We start from the raw sequence: 14,632 nt of genomic DNA, 5'->3' as shown, positions 1-14,632 counted from the left end.
TTTGCTGTTCTCTCGGTATAAAACAATTCATTTTGAAGGCTCCAACTTTTATCGAAACAGTTCTCCGTAAAGTGATCAGAACATAAGAGAACTTTTTTCGGCAATTCAGTTGTGTTTTTAGCTTTTACCCAGGCATTTCGTACATTTGGATCCCCTGGTAGACGAAAAAACTTTTTTTTTGTCGCGTTTACTATTATTGCTGCAACCGAACGCTGAGCACCAAGACATGTTCGTTTTTAAACTGATAATTTTGGAACATTTCTTTGCTTATGATAAACCGTTCAGCAACTTCGTATCCACGGTTTTTGAAGATTTTTTTTTTATATCAGTTTCGTCCCGACTGGATAAATTTTTGGTCTATGTTTAAAGGGGCTACGGAACGGCTGTTGGTTTTTGTTTTTGGTGACTTACACGAAAGTCGAGCTGATGGCGGCGGAAAACAAAAATGGGTATTTTTCCGGCATGTATGAAATTTACAGACTCGAACATATAGATATATCTAGAACTTTTATCTTCTACGGCCTTGGTTATGTTTTCATCCAGAATGAGGCTGAAATATTTCTTTGTAATATACTTTTCGGAAAAAAATATTGAACCAGCGAGCAAAGTGCGCCGGTCTGTTTATTGCGCAAAACGTGTTTGCCGGATTTTTAATATGTGGCGGAATAAACGGAATGCGAGCATTTTAACCGGTTCGTAGCCCTTTTAAGTGTATGTGCACATAGCATAACCTTCAACGTTTCGCTTTGCTTAAAACCCAAGTCATTCAATAATGTTTTTTAACTGCTGCTAATTTGTGTATGACATTACATCATACTTTGACAGATATATTTAGTTTTTTCCGTTAAATAATTTTAAAGAATCCATACGTTATTCATTTGTGATTTTTAATATTGCAGTCTGTCAATACCCTTTCACGATCCAAAAATATATATCACAGACGAGCGTCTAGCTCGTAGCAGGAGGGTAATTTTTAAATATTCGGCATTATAAATTAAATTGGTTCGTTATACATTCTCCATGTTTTCGGTCCAATTTTGAACCTGGACACTGACGTAGGCGGGACATATTAGATATGCTTCGTATTCATGCGCGATCGTGTTTACAATATGGCGAAACTCTCAAAATTCAGAGAACAACATTATACTTTTTTTATTAATTCAAAGGTAAGATTCATATTAACATTATAAAAAAATTAAAGAAAGTAGTTAGAAAAAGACCTGGCTAAAAGGAATACGAATCTATTGATAGTAGACCATTTGTTTCCGTCCGACAAAAAGTGGAAGCAAAATATTTCTTCACAGGCTAGTGAATATCAACTGCCGGAGTTTCACATTGTTCAAGTGTCGAAGAAGGTAAAAAAAATCATCAATTTAACCAGAAAAATCTCATTTCAGTTTGTACTTTCCTAGAATAACGAGTTTTTCTTCCTTCATTCCGTCCGACAAAAAAGACATAAAAAGTCGCTAACGTCCAATGTCTGTATACTCTGTAATCATTTAGTCTAAAACGTTCCAAGTACGTTTAGCTGAGGTTGTATGTCTTTTAACCGCTTTTGCAATAAAGTTCGTTAGAATTTCCCCACTATAATTTTTCTAACTCTCAATAAAGAATATACTTTGAAATAATTCTCGAACGGAAATTTTTTCACCCACAAGTTACTTGCTATCAATTACAGAGCTCATCTATTACAAACTTTGGCAGCCTGACATAAGGTCAAACGTGTTCATTTTGCATTGCAATGGCTTTATAATGCCATATGTGGATTATATATGATTCTATATTCGAATTCGAATTCGAATTTAAGTATTTTGAAAAAGAACTTTTCAGTTTCTTTTAAGTTCAAGGTTTTTTTTTCTTGCTTAGTCAAGTTAGTTATTTTTCAAATGAGTGACTCTCAAGGTTCAAAGAAAGGAAAAGGTATGCTTTATACATTTTTTATCAAACTTCATCCTTCCTGTGATTGCAGTACTGCTGCTGTAGTTAATTGATTACTTTCTTCTTTTGGTAATGACAGGGGCGGATCTAGGATTTCTGATGTACCCCGTCATAAAATGTACTTATATTAGTGACACGCGAAGGCCCACCATGGTTGGGCGTGAGGGGCCAGAAAATTTTTAAACATTGGAGGGTCATAGATTGTCTGAAAACAACATTTCCGCATCTAAATTATTTGGAAAATAAAAAGGCTATTTGTCATTCATACAGCATAAAACGAAAATCGTTACCGTGTCATCTTTTCAACAATGTTGTTTGGTTGCTTGTCTTTCTTGCTGAGTTTCTATTGTTATATATGAAGCCTATGAACTAAAGAAACAAGATTATCTCATATAATTTATAGATGTTAATAGGCCGTTTCGCTCAATATCAGAGCTCATCAGCATGCCTAGGATAACAAAAAATGTGATCCAGACATGGACAGCCAAATAAAAAAGAAGTAAAGAATTAAGATAACAAGATACAATGATGAGGAAAAAATAGAGAAAAATTTAGCTGTCATTGGCATATTTATATTTAAAAAATACAGGATAACTTGACAACTGCAACTATGTTCTACTATTTCTTGACAGTTGTCAATTAAATGATAATGAATATTGGAATGAAATGGTTTGATATGAACAAAAATGAATGCAGGATAAAATGACAACTGAGTAACCCCACAGTCCCTGCAACTATGTTCTACTATTTCTTGACAGTTGTCAATTAAATGAAAATGAACTATGGACTAAAAAAATGGAAATGGAACACGAAATATGTTAACAATCAAAGTGATAAAGTAGTATTAATATAAGTGTTTAATAATTTTGATAAACATATTTTCTATTAAATTAATTTTTTAAGAATACCAATAGTATAATATAATACCAACCTTTGCAACAAATATACATAACAATTAAAATTCAAGCCTACGATTTGAAAGAGCGTATCTATCAATAACTTTATCTTTGTCAGGGATAATTTCTTGATGGATATATAACAATGCTAACCCATTTAAACGATCATTGGTCATGGTACTCCGTGCGTATTCTTTTAACCTTCTTAATGCAGAGAAACTCCTTTCACTCTCACAGGAAGTAACAGGAAGAGTCCCTAGAATACGTAGGGCTATTTTTATATTTTCAAAACCAGGGAAAGAAACTGCTTTTAATGCCAAGGATATGCTATCAGGGAGAGTATCAGTATATTCTTCCCAATATTTTTCCCAGAGCGACAGTTCAGATTGAAGGGCATTAACACTAAGAAAATCAGACGTATAAAATGTAATAAAATCTTGAACTTCGTTTTTCCAGTCTTTACCCTGACTTTTAAGGAAAAATAAATGAGATGGAATTAATGCCAATCCTTTGTAAGCAGCAACTGTTTCAGGTTGAAAGCGCTTACTAATAGAAGTATTAAGAAAATCTAGAAGTGGTATTGTTACTGAACGTTTAAAATAATCAGATACTGAGTCAAAAGGAGTGTTTGACCTATGGATTTGTGTTTTACAAATTCTTGGTGCTTTAATGGTTACATCCAGCTCATTTGCAATAGCAACTGCCTCAGAAAATACATTATTATGAAATGCATCAACAGAATTTCTAGTATCAATTAACTCTTTTTTCAATGCAGAAATTAAATTGATACCTTTAAGAATATCTACAGATTTAGATTGTAAATTTCGTGTGACAGGAAGAGTCACCAACAGAACTTTGGTAGTACACACTAAAGAAATTAAAAAATCAAATCTGGAAATTGAATTGACAAAACTTGAAGCCTTAGACTTTGTATCTCTGTTACACATACAATCAGAAGAAGACATATATTTAAGACATTTCACAATGGTTGTGTACAATTTCAAAAAGTCTTCTAGAGCATCGATTCGTTCAACCCACCTTGTCCTACAAATATCTTTCAACTTAGATTTTGAGGTATCAGGCTTACACTCAACAACAAACTTTTGCAGAACGTTTTGTCTTGTTTCAGACAAATTGAAAAAGTATGACAATTCCTTCACTTTATCAAACACTTCTGACACTAACAATATGTCTAGGGAATCACACACTGTTAAATTAAGTTTATGAGAGTGACAATGTGTATAAATGGCTTTTGAATTAAGTCTTAAAATATGAGAAGATAGACCATTAATGTGACCAGAAACTGACCCAGCACCATCATAGCCCTGTCCTCTGCAATCCATTATGTCAAGCCCTAGATCTTCTTTTAAACATTTCATAATTGTACTGAAGAGATCAGCACCAGATAATCCTTCAGAGCAGTGTAAAAAACGAATGAAGTCCTCTTTTATTTCACAAGTGCTATCAACATATCTTAAAATGAGAGCCATTTGCTCTTTAGTTGATGAGTCACATGCTTCATCTGCAATTATGGAATAAAACTTATTTACTTTAACCTCAGAAATGATTTCATTAGTAATTTCTTGACCACAACATCCAATTAAGTCATTCTGCACTGTTTTAGAAATATACCTGGCATTTTTAGCACTGGACTCTAAATGATCTTTTAATAGTTGATTGCCACTGCGAATTGAAAAGTTTAAAAACTTATGAAAATTTCCAACCCCGGCTTGATTAGCATAGCCTCCTGCCTCAGGGAGATATTTCCCATCATCCCTATGTCCCCGCAAAGCTGAATTGGTATGACCACATAAAATGATGGTATCAACAATAGATTTCAAAACTTCTCTATTTTTGTTTATTTTCTGTTGTAGCTGATCATTGACTAAAACATTGATGGGCTGGGATTTAGATAACATCTGACTAATGAAATTATTAAAAACAGTGGAAGTAAATTCATGTAAACCATTATTTGTGGATTGATGTTGATTAAAAGATCTAGTTGCATCATTCCATTTTGTAAAAGGTTGTAAAAAAAGGTTTTGAATTTTTACCACATTTGTCAGGGAACTTTGATCCAAAAAGAACACAGGGTAAACAAAAAGCCCCATCATAGGCTGGTGAGTAGCGAAGCCAAGGGTAATCTTTCAACCACTTTGAACGGAACTGACGTTTTAAAGTTTTAGGGTAGGTATAATCTGCAGAAGGGGAAAGAGTCTGATTTATTAGATCGAAAATTTGTTTGTCTGTCATCCCTTCTTTAACACGAAGTCTGTAATATGCAACATCAGTTACATCAAAATTTTGTGGAAGGGAATCAACTATTTTTGATGTTATGACTGACTTATTATTGTTTGGAAAAAAATTAGGTTCATGGCTAGTACTATTTTGTAAAAGATTACTAAAAACATTAGATACAGAAGAAGTATAAGGATTTGAAATGTTGCTTGAAGGTGTATTATTAGTACCTTTTATTATTGCTTGGGGATCCTGACTTGATGTAGGCAATTGCTGAGGAAGAGATACCTTTGGTAAAATAAGCTTATTCTTGGTGACAGGTTTAAAATCAATTTTCTTTTGAAAGAATCCAGAAACATTGGTAGACATACATTTCTTCTTAAATAGAGGCTTATAAATTAATTCCTTAGAAGTAAATAAAAGTGGCACATAGTGATTATGTTTAAAAGTAATATCTGAAATGAGATAACCTTCATAACAAAACAAAATATGGAAGCAAGTTTCATCAACCTTTGGCACACGTGGAAAAACCTTTTTATTGAATATTTCTTTGTATTTGAGAGGACCACAATCAGGATAATAACACATAATATTTCTGCGAATTATAGAAGACAATGACAAAACAAAGAGAAAACCAGACCACTGGTTCATGTTTTTCAAACAAAAAGTAGCCTCAGCTTTGACAAGTTCAGCAGCCTTAAAATTAGTATCAACAGCAGCATGAGATACTGACATTGCTAAAATATTTGATGGACTTAAAGATGGATATTTGTCAACAAATAAATTGGGGTGAGAACTATAATACTCAGAATTGACAAAAAGTTCAATGCAAGCAAGTAGCCTTAACTGTTGCGTCAAAGTATTATCACCTACCAGACATAAGGATATGGAGCTAAACAAGCAATTTCCAGATGATTCGGACCTAAACAGTGAAAAATAAATAAATATTTCTTAGAGAAATTAAAGAGAATTCACTCCCCAGAGCAAAGACACTAAATTTTAACATTTTGAGAAGAATCAAAACCATTATTAATTCCACACACACATGCCAGCTAGCTACCATAGATACGGTTGCTAGCTCTCCAAGAGTAATAATCAAAACAAAAACCACGAATACATGTAGCTAGCTAGCTAGCCATAAGTAGTTCATGGTGATGACATAGTGATGTACACTTAATTACTATGGTAACAAATGGTCAGCAATAATCAGAAATGGAAATTACAGAAAATAAAATCTTACCTCAATGCAACACAATTCTTGGAAGAAACTGATGCAGGAAGATATTTCAAAGCATCTTCATTCACACCAATTTCTCCGCAAGAAAGTACAGCATAAAGCTGTTCTGTGTTTAAAAACACATTTTTATTTGAATTTATCCATTTCTCAGAATAAATATTAAATATTTCAATCAATTTCTGCAAATCTTCGTCTTGAAATAATTTCAAAACATCTTCTCTCACTGAACTAAACGCCATGTTGAGCAATAATGTTGAGGAAGATATGAAGATGAAGACTAGCGTGAGAATTTTGGCTTTTGCAGGGTATTGATTTTTAGCCAATCACAGCTTAAGAAAACTTCTGTAAGGACCAATCAAATCCTGCCGGTGTTCTTCTCCTGCAAACCCGGCACTCTAGACCAATAAGAGTTAAGAATAACCTCATTGCTCCGTCAAAAACCTGCAGAACAAAGTCTATATTTTTCTATCCACCATTAAAGATTAGGTCTAGCCATCTTTGCGCCCTGTCTTCGCAACGAAAATGAAGCTGATGCCATAACGCGCGCCACCGCCACCACCGCGCGACCATACACACGGCAGCAGCAGCGGCGGCAATATTATTAATTTTTATATTGATGAGCGCTCAAATGAATACATTATTACACGCCCCAAATATTACTGGTTAGTACTAAATATTTGAAAATTAGATAAACTATACTTGTTATTTTTGAACCCCGTCCTTTGACCCATTTGACGGGGTTTGGATCCGCCCCTGAATGATTTATTTTCTCACATATTTTTCTTAGGATCGTGAGGTGGAATGTACAGTGGACTGACCAACTCAGAAGTATCCAAAAATATCGGGAAGCAATGGGTGAATTAAAAAAGTCAAAAGAGAGGATCAGAAAGCAGAAATGGTGCCAAAATTTTTAAAAAAACACCGGCAAAATACTCTCAATATCTGGAAAACGAACGTCTTTGCAAAAAGTATTCAAGTATTCATCGCAATTGCCATCATCACAAACAAGTCAATCAGCAAAAGAGCCATCAGAAACTACCAAGCAATCTCAAAGTCGAAGTTTAAAAGAACATGTCCCACAGAGTTCTAGGAAAAAGGCAGAAATTAATCAAAACTTGGATTCAAAATACAAAATTCGAAATACCACGATTCTTACCGGAGGAATCGTGGAATTGGGTATCGTTTTTCTGAATATAAGCACGAAGGTTCAAAACTTAAAAAAAACCCACTATTTGTTTCATTGGCCTGGAGGAACGCTTTCCTATGACATCGATTACAGTTCATTCAAACAAGCAAGTCTGAGAAGTCTATCTCTTCGTGTATTTGTTAGGATGCTGTTAAAATTTCGGTGGTGAATAACAACTGAACAGCTTACATGTTTTGCAGTCCATAAAATAGAAATATTATTTCCTCCACAATCTCGGAAAAAAACGTGTGTAAAATGGTAAAATAAACACAAAAAACAAGTATTCGGCATGAAAATCATGCCATTTAACTGATCACACTAGAAAATATGGCGTTACAAAAACCTATCCGGTACATACTTATAAAAACCTATCCGGTACATACATTGCGTTGCAAAACCTATCCGGAATAGAAATCATGCTGCAAAACACAGTGTATAGTGTAAACAGAAGACCTATCCGATATGATTTTTTATCGACACAAAACCTATCCGATATAATGTAGACATGGTTTTAACTTTGTTCTTCATTCATGTTGAATTTGTGTTTTGGGGGATTTTAAAATTTTTTTGTTAATCATTCTTTTCTCAATTTTTCGAATTGCATTTTTGAACCAAGAGAAATTATTGAGTTTGCGTTTCACAGCCGACATCTTCATAAAGATTTCTGATTCAGTATAAACACTACATAATGTCTTGATCTACCTTAGAATCCAAACATCAAACATTTTCGTCCCCAAATCGAACATTTTAATTCGATTTTTAGTGTAAATAGGCCCTTAATTGCGAAGAAGTTCGACAAAGAGAAAGAAATAATCAGACGGGACTGAGATTTAGGTTCGAGATAGAGAGGTATTTGATATAGAGAGGTTTGAGATAGAGGAAAATAGCTTAGAACCTAAACAAATCTTCAAGGAAGCGAGACCGAGATGTTTAAGATAAAGAGTAGTCGAAATAGGGAGAGTTCACTGCACTTTGGTAACTAGATTGGAGCTATTTTTTTTTTTTTTTTTTGGGGGGGGGGGGCGTGGATGGGAATGGGGAGGGAATTATAATTGTTAGAAAAGTTCAGTTTCGGTCTAGGCTCATCATGTTCTGGAAAACCCCTCTTAGTAAGAACTAAAGAGAAAGTGATGTAGCGTCTTTGAACAAAAGTCCAGTTTGATTGAGAAAGAAATAAAACTTGTGTAAACAGACAAGAATTTACCTGATTCACAGGGGAAAAACCAGGGTAGTAGCAGGCAGGGGAGAGATCCTTCGCCTAGTTTTGATATATGCAACTTGTTAGATACCAACAATAACATACGCTAAACGTGTGGGACTTTTGTTTCAAATCCTGTACCTGATAAAAATCCCCAGATAAAAAGAGACAACAGGCGCTGGAAACGAGGTTGCGTTTCTAACATAATATGTCGTCTTAGAATTCCCACTGTTTGAACAGATTAGTGGTTGACCTATAGAAAAAATAAATGGTTTTAAATAAAATATTTATACTATTTATGATAGCACAGTATGTGAATTTTTTAAGAATCGTTTAATTCTAACTAAAAAATGATCTTTATATACCAAAATGTAAGAAAATAAACCATTCAAAGCAGAATCCTTTGTCGTGATCTTGCGAAAAATTACAACATTTTGAAAAAAGAGAAAATGCTTGAAATATAAGAATTTCCGGTTGAACATTTAAAAAGATAAAAACATCTCCTTAGTATAAACATGGAAGCATATAATTCTAATTAGTAAATATTATTTATTGCCTTAAACCCAAGAAATATTTACTATTTAACTATGAAAAGGCAAACCTATAAAGAATTCATATAATTCTATTCCCCCGTTTTCTTTTAAGAAAATGTGCATACATTAAAATTTTATGACATAAATTATTAAAGGCGTCAATTAACGAGTTTTACTTTCGTTGATTTTATCGAACTCCATCTCAGAGCTCATTTAAAGTTGAGGCCGTTTGTTTACCTACGGTTTCACACGAACATTTTGCGACGGCTCGCTTATTAGACAAAAATAAGAGATCAACAAGATCGTTAAATATGGCGGCTGGAAAACAAAAACAATAAATTCTAGATATTAATGTGCCATTATTTCCATTTCTAGTATGTTTTACATCCTCAAACTTTCAGGAAAGTCATAACTCCGTCTGAACTTTGAAATAAATAAATAAAATGTATATTTTAATTTTTTTCGATAAGTGTGATTATGCGCCTTTAAGGACACACGTGATTTAATCATTTCAGTTTGAATGCTAATACAAATAAACCTTTATTGCTTTTTATAACTTTCCCTTTTGTTTTTTGTTTGTTATAGATGTATAAACTTCCAAGAAAATCTATTTTATTGTTGTAATAATAATTCTCATTTAACATTACCAGCATCGAGTTTTAAATATTTAATAAGCAAACTCTTCTTCGGAGAATTTTTTGAGAATGTTTATACATCTTGTACAGAAGCTTTAAATTTTTTTAAATGTAGACAAGAGCTGTAAAAAAAAGTTTATGACAGGATAAGTTATAATACTAAATGTAAAAAATGCATTCTGTGTCATTTAAAGAAGAAGCAAGGAATTCATATTTTAAGAGGTTATGTCTCCCTCTTGTTTTTTCGTTTCTGTTTATCTCTTTGCTATCTTTGGTTGGTTACATGTACACAAATTCAGAGAAGGAATTAGAGAAAGGGCTTGAAAGATTACAGGCAAAAGAAGATCACCTACAAGAAATATTATCACAAGTATCGTATTCAGCTCCTATCGATCAGAAAAAATTGCACCTTTACGCTAAGTTGTTATCGAATTACACGAAAATTTTTCAACAGTTCAAAAAAGAAACCAGGAACCGGACCAAAGTTACACAGGCTCCGGAGAAGGTATAACATCTCTATCTCTATAATAATACTCGTGTTCGTGCTAAGGACACATAGAATAGCAAATGCAATATTTTCTTATACAATTTATTTTTTGCAGGCGAATTTGCGAGGAATTTTAACAATGGGCAAACTGGCGGACTTTCTCAACCGGCCTACAGCTATTCTTAAATATTATTAAATGAAGAAAAAACACATTATACTTGCGGCCAGTGTCATAATTTCACTCAAAGCTAGAACATTCGCACTTTTTATGAGAAATTTAAAGGAAATTTCAATTTGAGCTCTTCACAAAAACGAGCTTTTTTTCTGAACCAATGAATAGATAACCAATAAACTGCAACATTTTCAGTCTGTATTATACCCGTATTCGTCTGTCTGTCACGCAAAATAGTAACCGCAGTAGCCAGACACGAACTCGTGGATTTTTCTACGGGCAAACGACTTGTTATACAATTTTTTCCTATTTTCTTTCCAAGATATGGGAATGAAAAGGCGTTTTCATATTTTTATAGCTGACTTAGTAAATTAAGAACAAACTTCAAAAATTAGTAAGTAGTAATTAAATTTTCGCTTTGCTTTCTCGTGGAATAGCTCTTTCCCCAGAACACTTTAAAAAACCTGACTAAAGTAAAGAAAGGCTAACACTAAATTTTGGCGCCCTTTTAAGGAGACTTTCGTTTTGAAGATTTTTAAATTTTTGCATGCCTTATCGTTCAGTACCCTTTCAATTCATTTGTTTCGCTCTATGTTGAATTTGTTATTCCCGTTTTTAGTAATTTTTTAGGTATATTTTTCGTTGTCAAGTTTTTGTTTCTGTTACTACTTCATGTGGCGCCTTTTTGAAATCGAGGACATCGTTTCAGTTTCTGAAAGAAAAACACTTAGCTAAAGGAGACGTAAGCTGTTTTAAGGGGGATTTTCACGAAGCGAATTGAACGGCAAATTCGACGGCGAATTCGATGGCGAATTCGCTTTTTAATTTTCACGACAAAATAAATTTGGCGCCAAATTCATTGTTTACATTAGTTAACCGCGTTCTGATTGGTCAAAAACTAGCAACTTAACCTTTAGCCGCGAAAAAGTAGGAACTGTTTCTACTTTTCAGCGAAGCGAATATTTCGATGCAAAATCAAAACAAACAAAACTGCGCATGCTCAGATACAATTTGCCGTCGAATTCGCAGTTGAATTCCCTTCGTGAAAATCCCCCTTTAGAATTAATTTCTTACGAAACAGCTGTCAACTGGACGAAGCAGTCGAATCAGCTGCTAAAGTAATTCATTAAGTTCAGAAATTTAAAACTGGCCTCCCACTTAATCTTAAAATGTTCATAATATATTTGTAGTGAACAAAAAAATATTCGTTTTAGAAATACGTATTGTAAATCCAGAAATTTTACCTTTAATTTTTTCTCTACTTAAGTCACTGCTCCCCCGCTATATTAAAACTCTTGTTTTTTTGTTTAAACTTATTTCGGATTTAATCCGATTTTCACGTCAGTACGCTGCTCAGAGGTGTGCTAGTGGAAAGGGTCGAGCGGTAGGTAGGGGATTTATACCCCCTGTATGATTCCAGCGACTTAGTTTCGAATAAAGCAACAAATCCAACGTCAAAACTATAAATTTTACCCACTTTGGTACAAATTGTTTTAGTCTTATTTTAGAATTTCTATAATTTTGCCGATGAGCAACGTAATGACGTCAAAATTACTTTAATTGTTGCACTTCACACAAGAGACTTATTCAAGTGGCGATCAGATTTGCATGCAAGTGTGCTTGTTTAACCTTGTTTGTGTTATCTTTGTGCCCTCTTAAAATGTAAATCCGGAAATAAATAGAAATAATACAAATGCTATATTGAGATTATGTTGTTTTAGTGGGAGTTAAGCTGCAAGTTAATTAATCAGTCTAATAAAAATACCAATACATAAATGCAATCGAAATACTCTGAAACGATTTAATATCAATGAATTTTATAGATTAAGCAGAAATTTGAAAAATTTCATTAAAATGATGTGATCAAAACTAAACATTTAAAGACGTAAGGTTGTCTATTAAATTACATGTTTAACATATTTTTCAGAAACCATTTGCAGCTATCCAGATGGTGGGTAGAAACTACCAAAAACAACAATCACAGAAAGGTATATAGATCTGGTGAATTTAAGGAATAACTTTACAAAAAACAACACCGTTTACGATACTTTTCTTCATTTTAGATACCGCTATCTATAATTGGAAGACGACTCTACAAACTGGTAATATATCCAGTTTTCAAGATTCTTACATTATCATAAAATCTTCTGGTTACTACTATGTTTACGCGCAGGTAAGGCAAAAGGCCAATCTATATCTAAATTATTTAATATCAAAATATAACTTTTACAAAATGTTTCAATTGCTTTTTAGATGTTCTTTTCTGAAAATAAGGACTTCCGCAAAGACGTTCTACAATTCTATGTCAGAAAAAATCGTCTATCGAAAATAGTAAATGCAACCGTCCCTCGCAGTGCATGTCAAACGTACTGTACCAAATACATTGCGCGTATCGTCAAACTGACGAAAGATGATGACCTTTCAATAGCTACTGCAGATAGTGGCATCAATTTTAGCATGTCTCCCGATAAAGCTCAATTCGGAGCATATTTATTGATGAAAGCGTAAAAGTTTGTCGTGTATCCGTAACATCATGTTCGGGATATTAAATATCCAAACATGAATTTCGTGCACCAGGCTAGCCCATTCCTGTTTTGTAAACGATTACAAAATTGCACAATCGCCTCAAGAATAGCTACAATTTTAAGCAATTGCGGAAGATTTAAAATAATTGGTATAAATAAAATAAATACTTTAAAAAATAAACAAACCAATATGTAAACGATAAACTATTTTGGCTATGATTTTTTTCCTAAACAAGTAAAAATAATTGGAGCGAAGCGCGAAGAATCAATCGTTTATATAAAAAGGAATGCATTAACATAAAAGTAGAGGGTTATTAGGTACATTAGCATGGTAACGATAAGATAAGATTTAACATTTTACACACGTACGAGTTTTATGATGTAGTATGTGGTTCTGCAAAATGTTTCTAACAAAATAGTTGTAGTGGAAAATTTGATTTTTGTTTTACTTTTACTACCATTCTCACATTCAATAAGATTTCGCTTCGGAGCCGTTCCAGACCCTGTCATTCACATTAGCAAAAAATAGTGCGGCGAAACAAACTGTTTAAATATGTCGGATCACTCATCATCCAAACTCAATGTACCTGCTGATGTATCGTTTTAGTTTCGTTTAAATGCATTTTTTACCGTTCTTTACGTGCGTGATGTTAGTTTATTTTAAACTTTTGTGGAAATCTAATTATGCGCATTTCATCTAAAAAAGCAAAGTGGACTTATACCGCAATCGGACTTTATTTTCATGGTTGTTTAACTTATTCGTGTCTGTGGACGTATTTTATTCTCAACTTTCGTCCAATGATATCGATGAAATTTGGTCGAAGTGTGGTTTGGTGTTATGAAAACAGTTTTCGTGCCACGATATGAATCAGGATCAATTTGAGATACAACTTGAAAACACGCTTGGTTGACGTATTTTCTTTATAATCAGAGAGTAGAATTAGCGTATTTAAAGTCTGGATCTAGATAGATAAATGCTTATCTCTTTATTAATAACATGGAACAAGAACGGTTTTTGTTATTGCAATTCCTCTTAAAGCCTGAAAATTGGCAATGGGAAGTGGCACTTAACATAGCACGTATATACAACTTGTGGTTTAAACAGCTCGGACAGCACATTGAAAGAACGTATATAATTGCTTGTGGAAACCATCTCTAAAAGCACGCATACAACAACTTGTGGCTTCAAATTTTTAAGTTCTGAAATGTATTTCATTTCTTGTTAACGTCAAGGAAAAAGGCAAGTTAGGTGGAACAAAAAACCCTACAGCTTGAAGGTTATTTAGAATGTTGCTGAAGTCAGCATGGTCTCTTTTCACAAATGTCAGAGCCCTTTGTGAGCCTTAATATGGATTATTATCAAGTGCGCCCAGCTCATTTTTAACGCTACTTACCTGACCAACGCATTTTTTGTGGGAGTTGAAACCTGTACTGTTGAATTGTAGATTGCATACAATACCACGCAATAAATGAATTAAAATACAGATCTTAGATATAGTATTGACAGGATAGCTTTGAAATTTATTTAGAAGCTTTTGGAAATTCCATGATATATCCTGATATGTGTTAGGTCGATGGTTTGTCAGT

General features: G+C 33.5%; 2 protein-coding genes across 2 annotated transcripts; one reads left to right on the top strand and one right to left on the bottom strand.

Moving 5' to 3' along the window:
• Positions 1 to 2,893: 2,893 nt before the first annotated feature.
• LOC130625094 (52 kDa repressor of the inhibitor of the protein kinase-like) lies at positions 2,894 to 4,753 on the bottom strand. The gene has a single exon (XM_057440170.1). It carries the CDS (start codon positions 4,751 to 4,753, stop codon positions 2,894 to 2,896), a length of 1,860 nt encoding a protein of 619 aa, XP_057296153.1.
• A 5,127-nt stretch (positions 4,754 to 9,880) lies between these two features.
• Positions 9,881 to 13,477, top strand: LOC130625751 (tumor necrosis factor ligand superfamily member 13B-like). Its single transcript, XM_057440853.1, has 4 exons — positions 9,881 to 10,366; positions 12,448 to 12,508; positions 12,584 to 12,693; positions 12,774 to 13,477. Exons 1-4 carry the CDS (start codon positions 10,034 to 10,036, stop codon positions 13,026 to 13,028), a joined length of 759 nt encoding a protein of 252 aa, XP_057296836.1. The 5' UTR covers positions 9,881 to 10,033; the 3' UTR covers positions 13,029 to 13,477.
• The last annotated feature ends 1,155 nt before the right edge of the window (positions 13,478 to 14,632 follow it).

Source organism: Hydractinia symbiolongicarpus, chromosome 14 (genome assembly GCF_029227915.1).
Source record: "Hydractinia symbiolongicarpus strain clone_291-10 chromosome 14, HSymV2.1, whole genome shotgun sequence".
In the NCBI taxonomy this organism is placed as follows: domain Eukaryota; kingdom Metazoa; phylum Cnidaria; class Hydrozoa; order Anthoathecata; family Hydractiniidae; genus Hydractinia; species Hydractinia symbiolongicarpus.
Note: the sequence above shows the minus strand (reverse complement) of the source record. Positions and strands in the feature narration are given on the sequence as shown.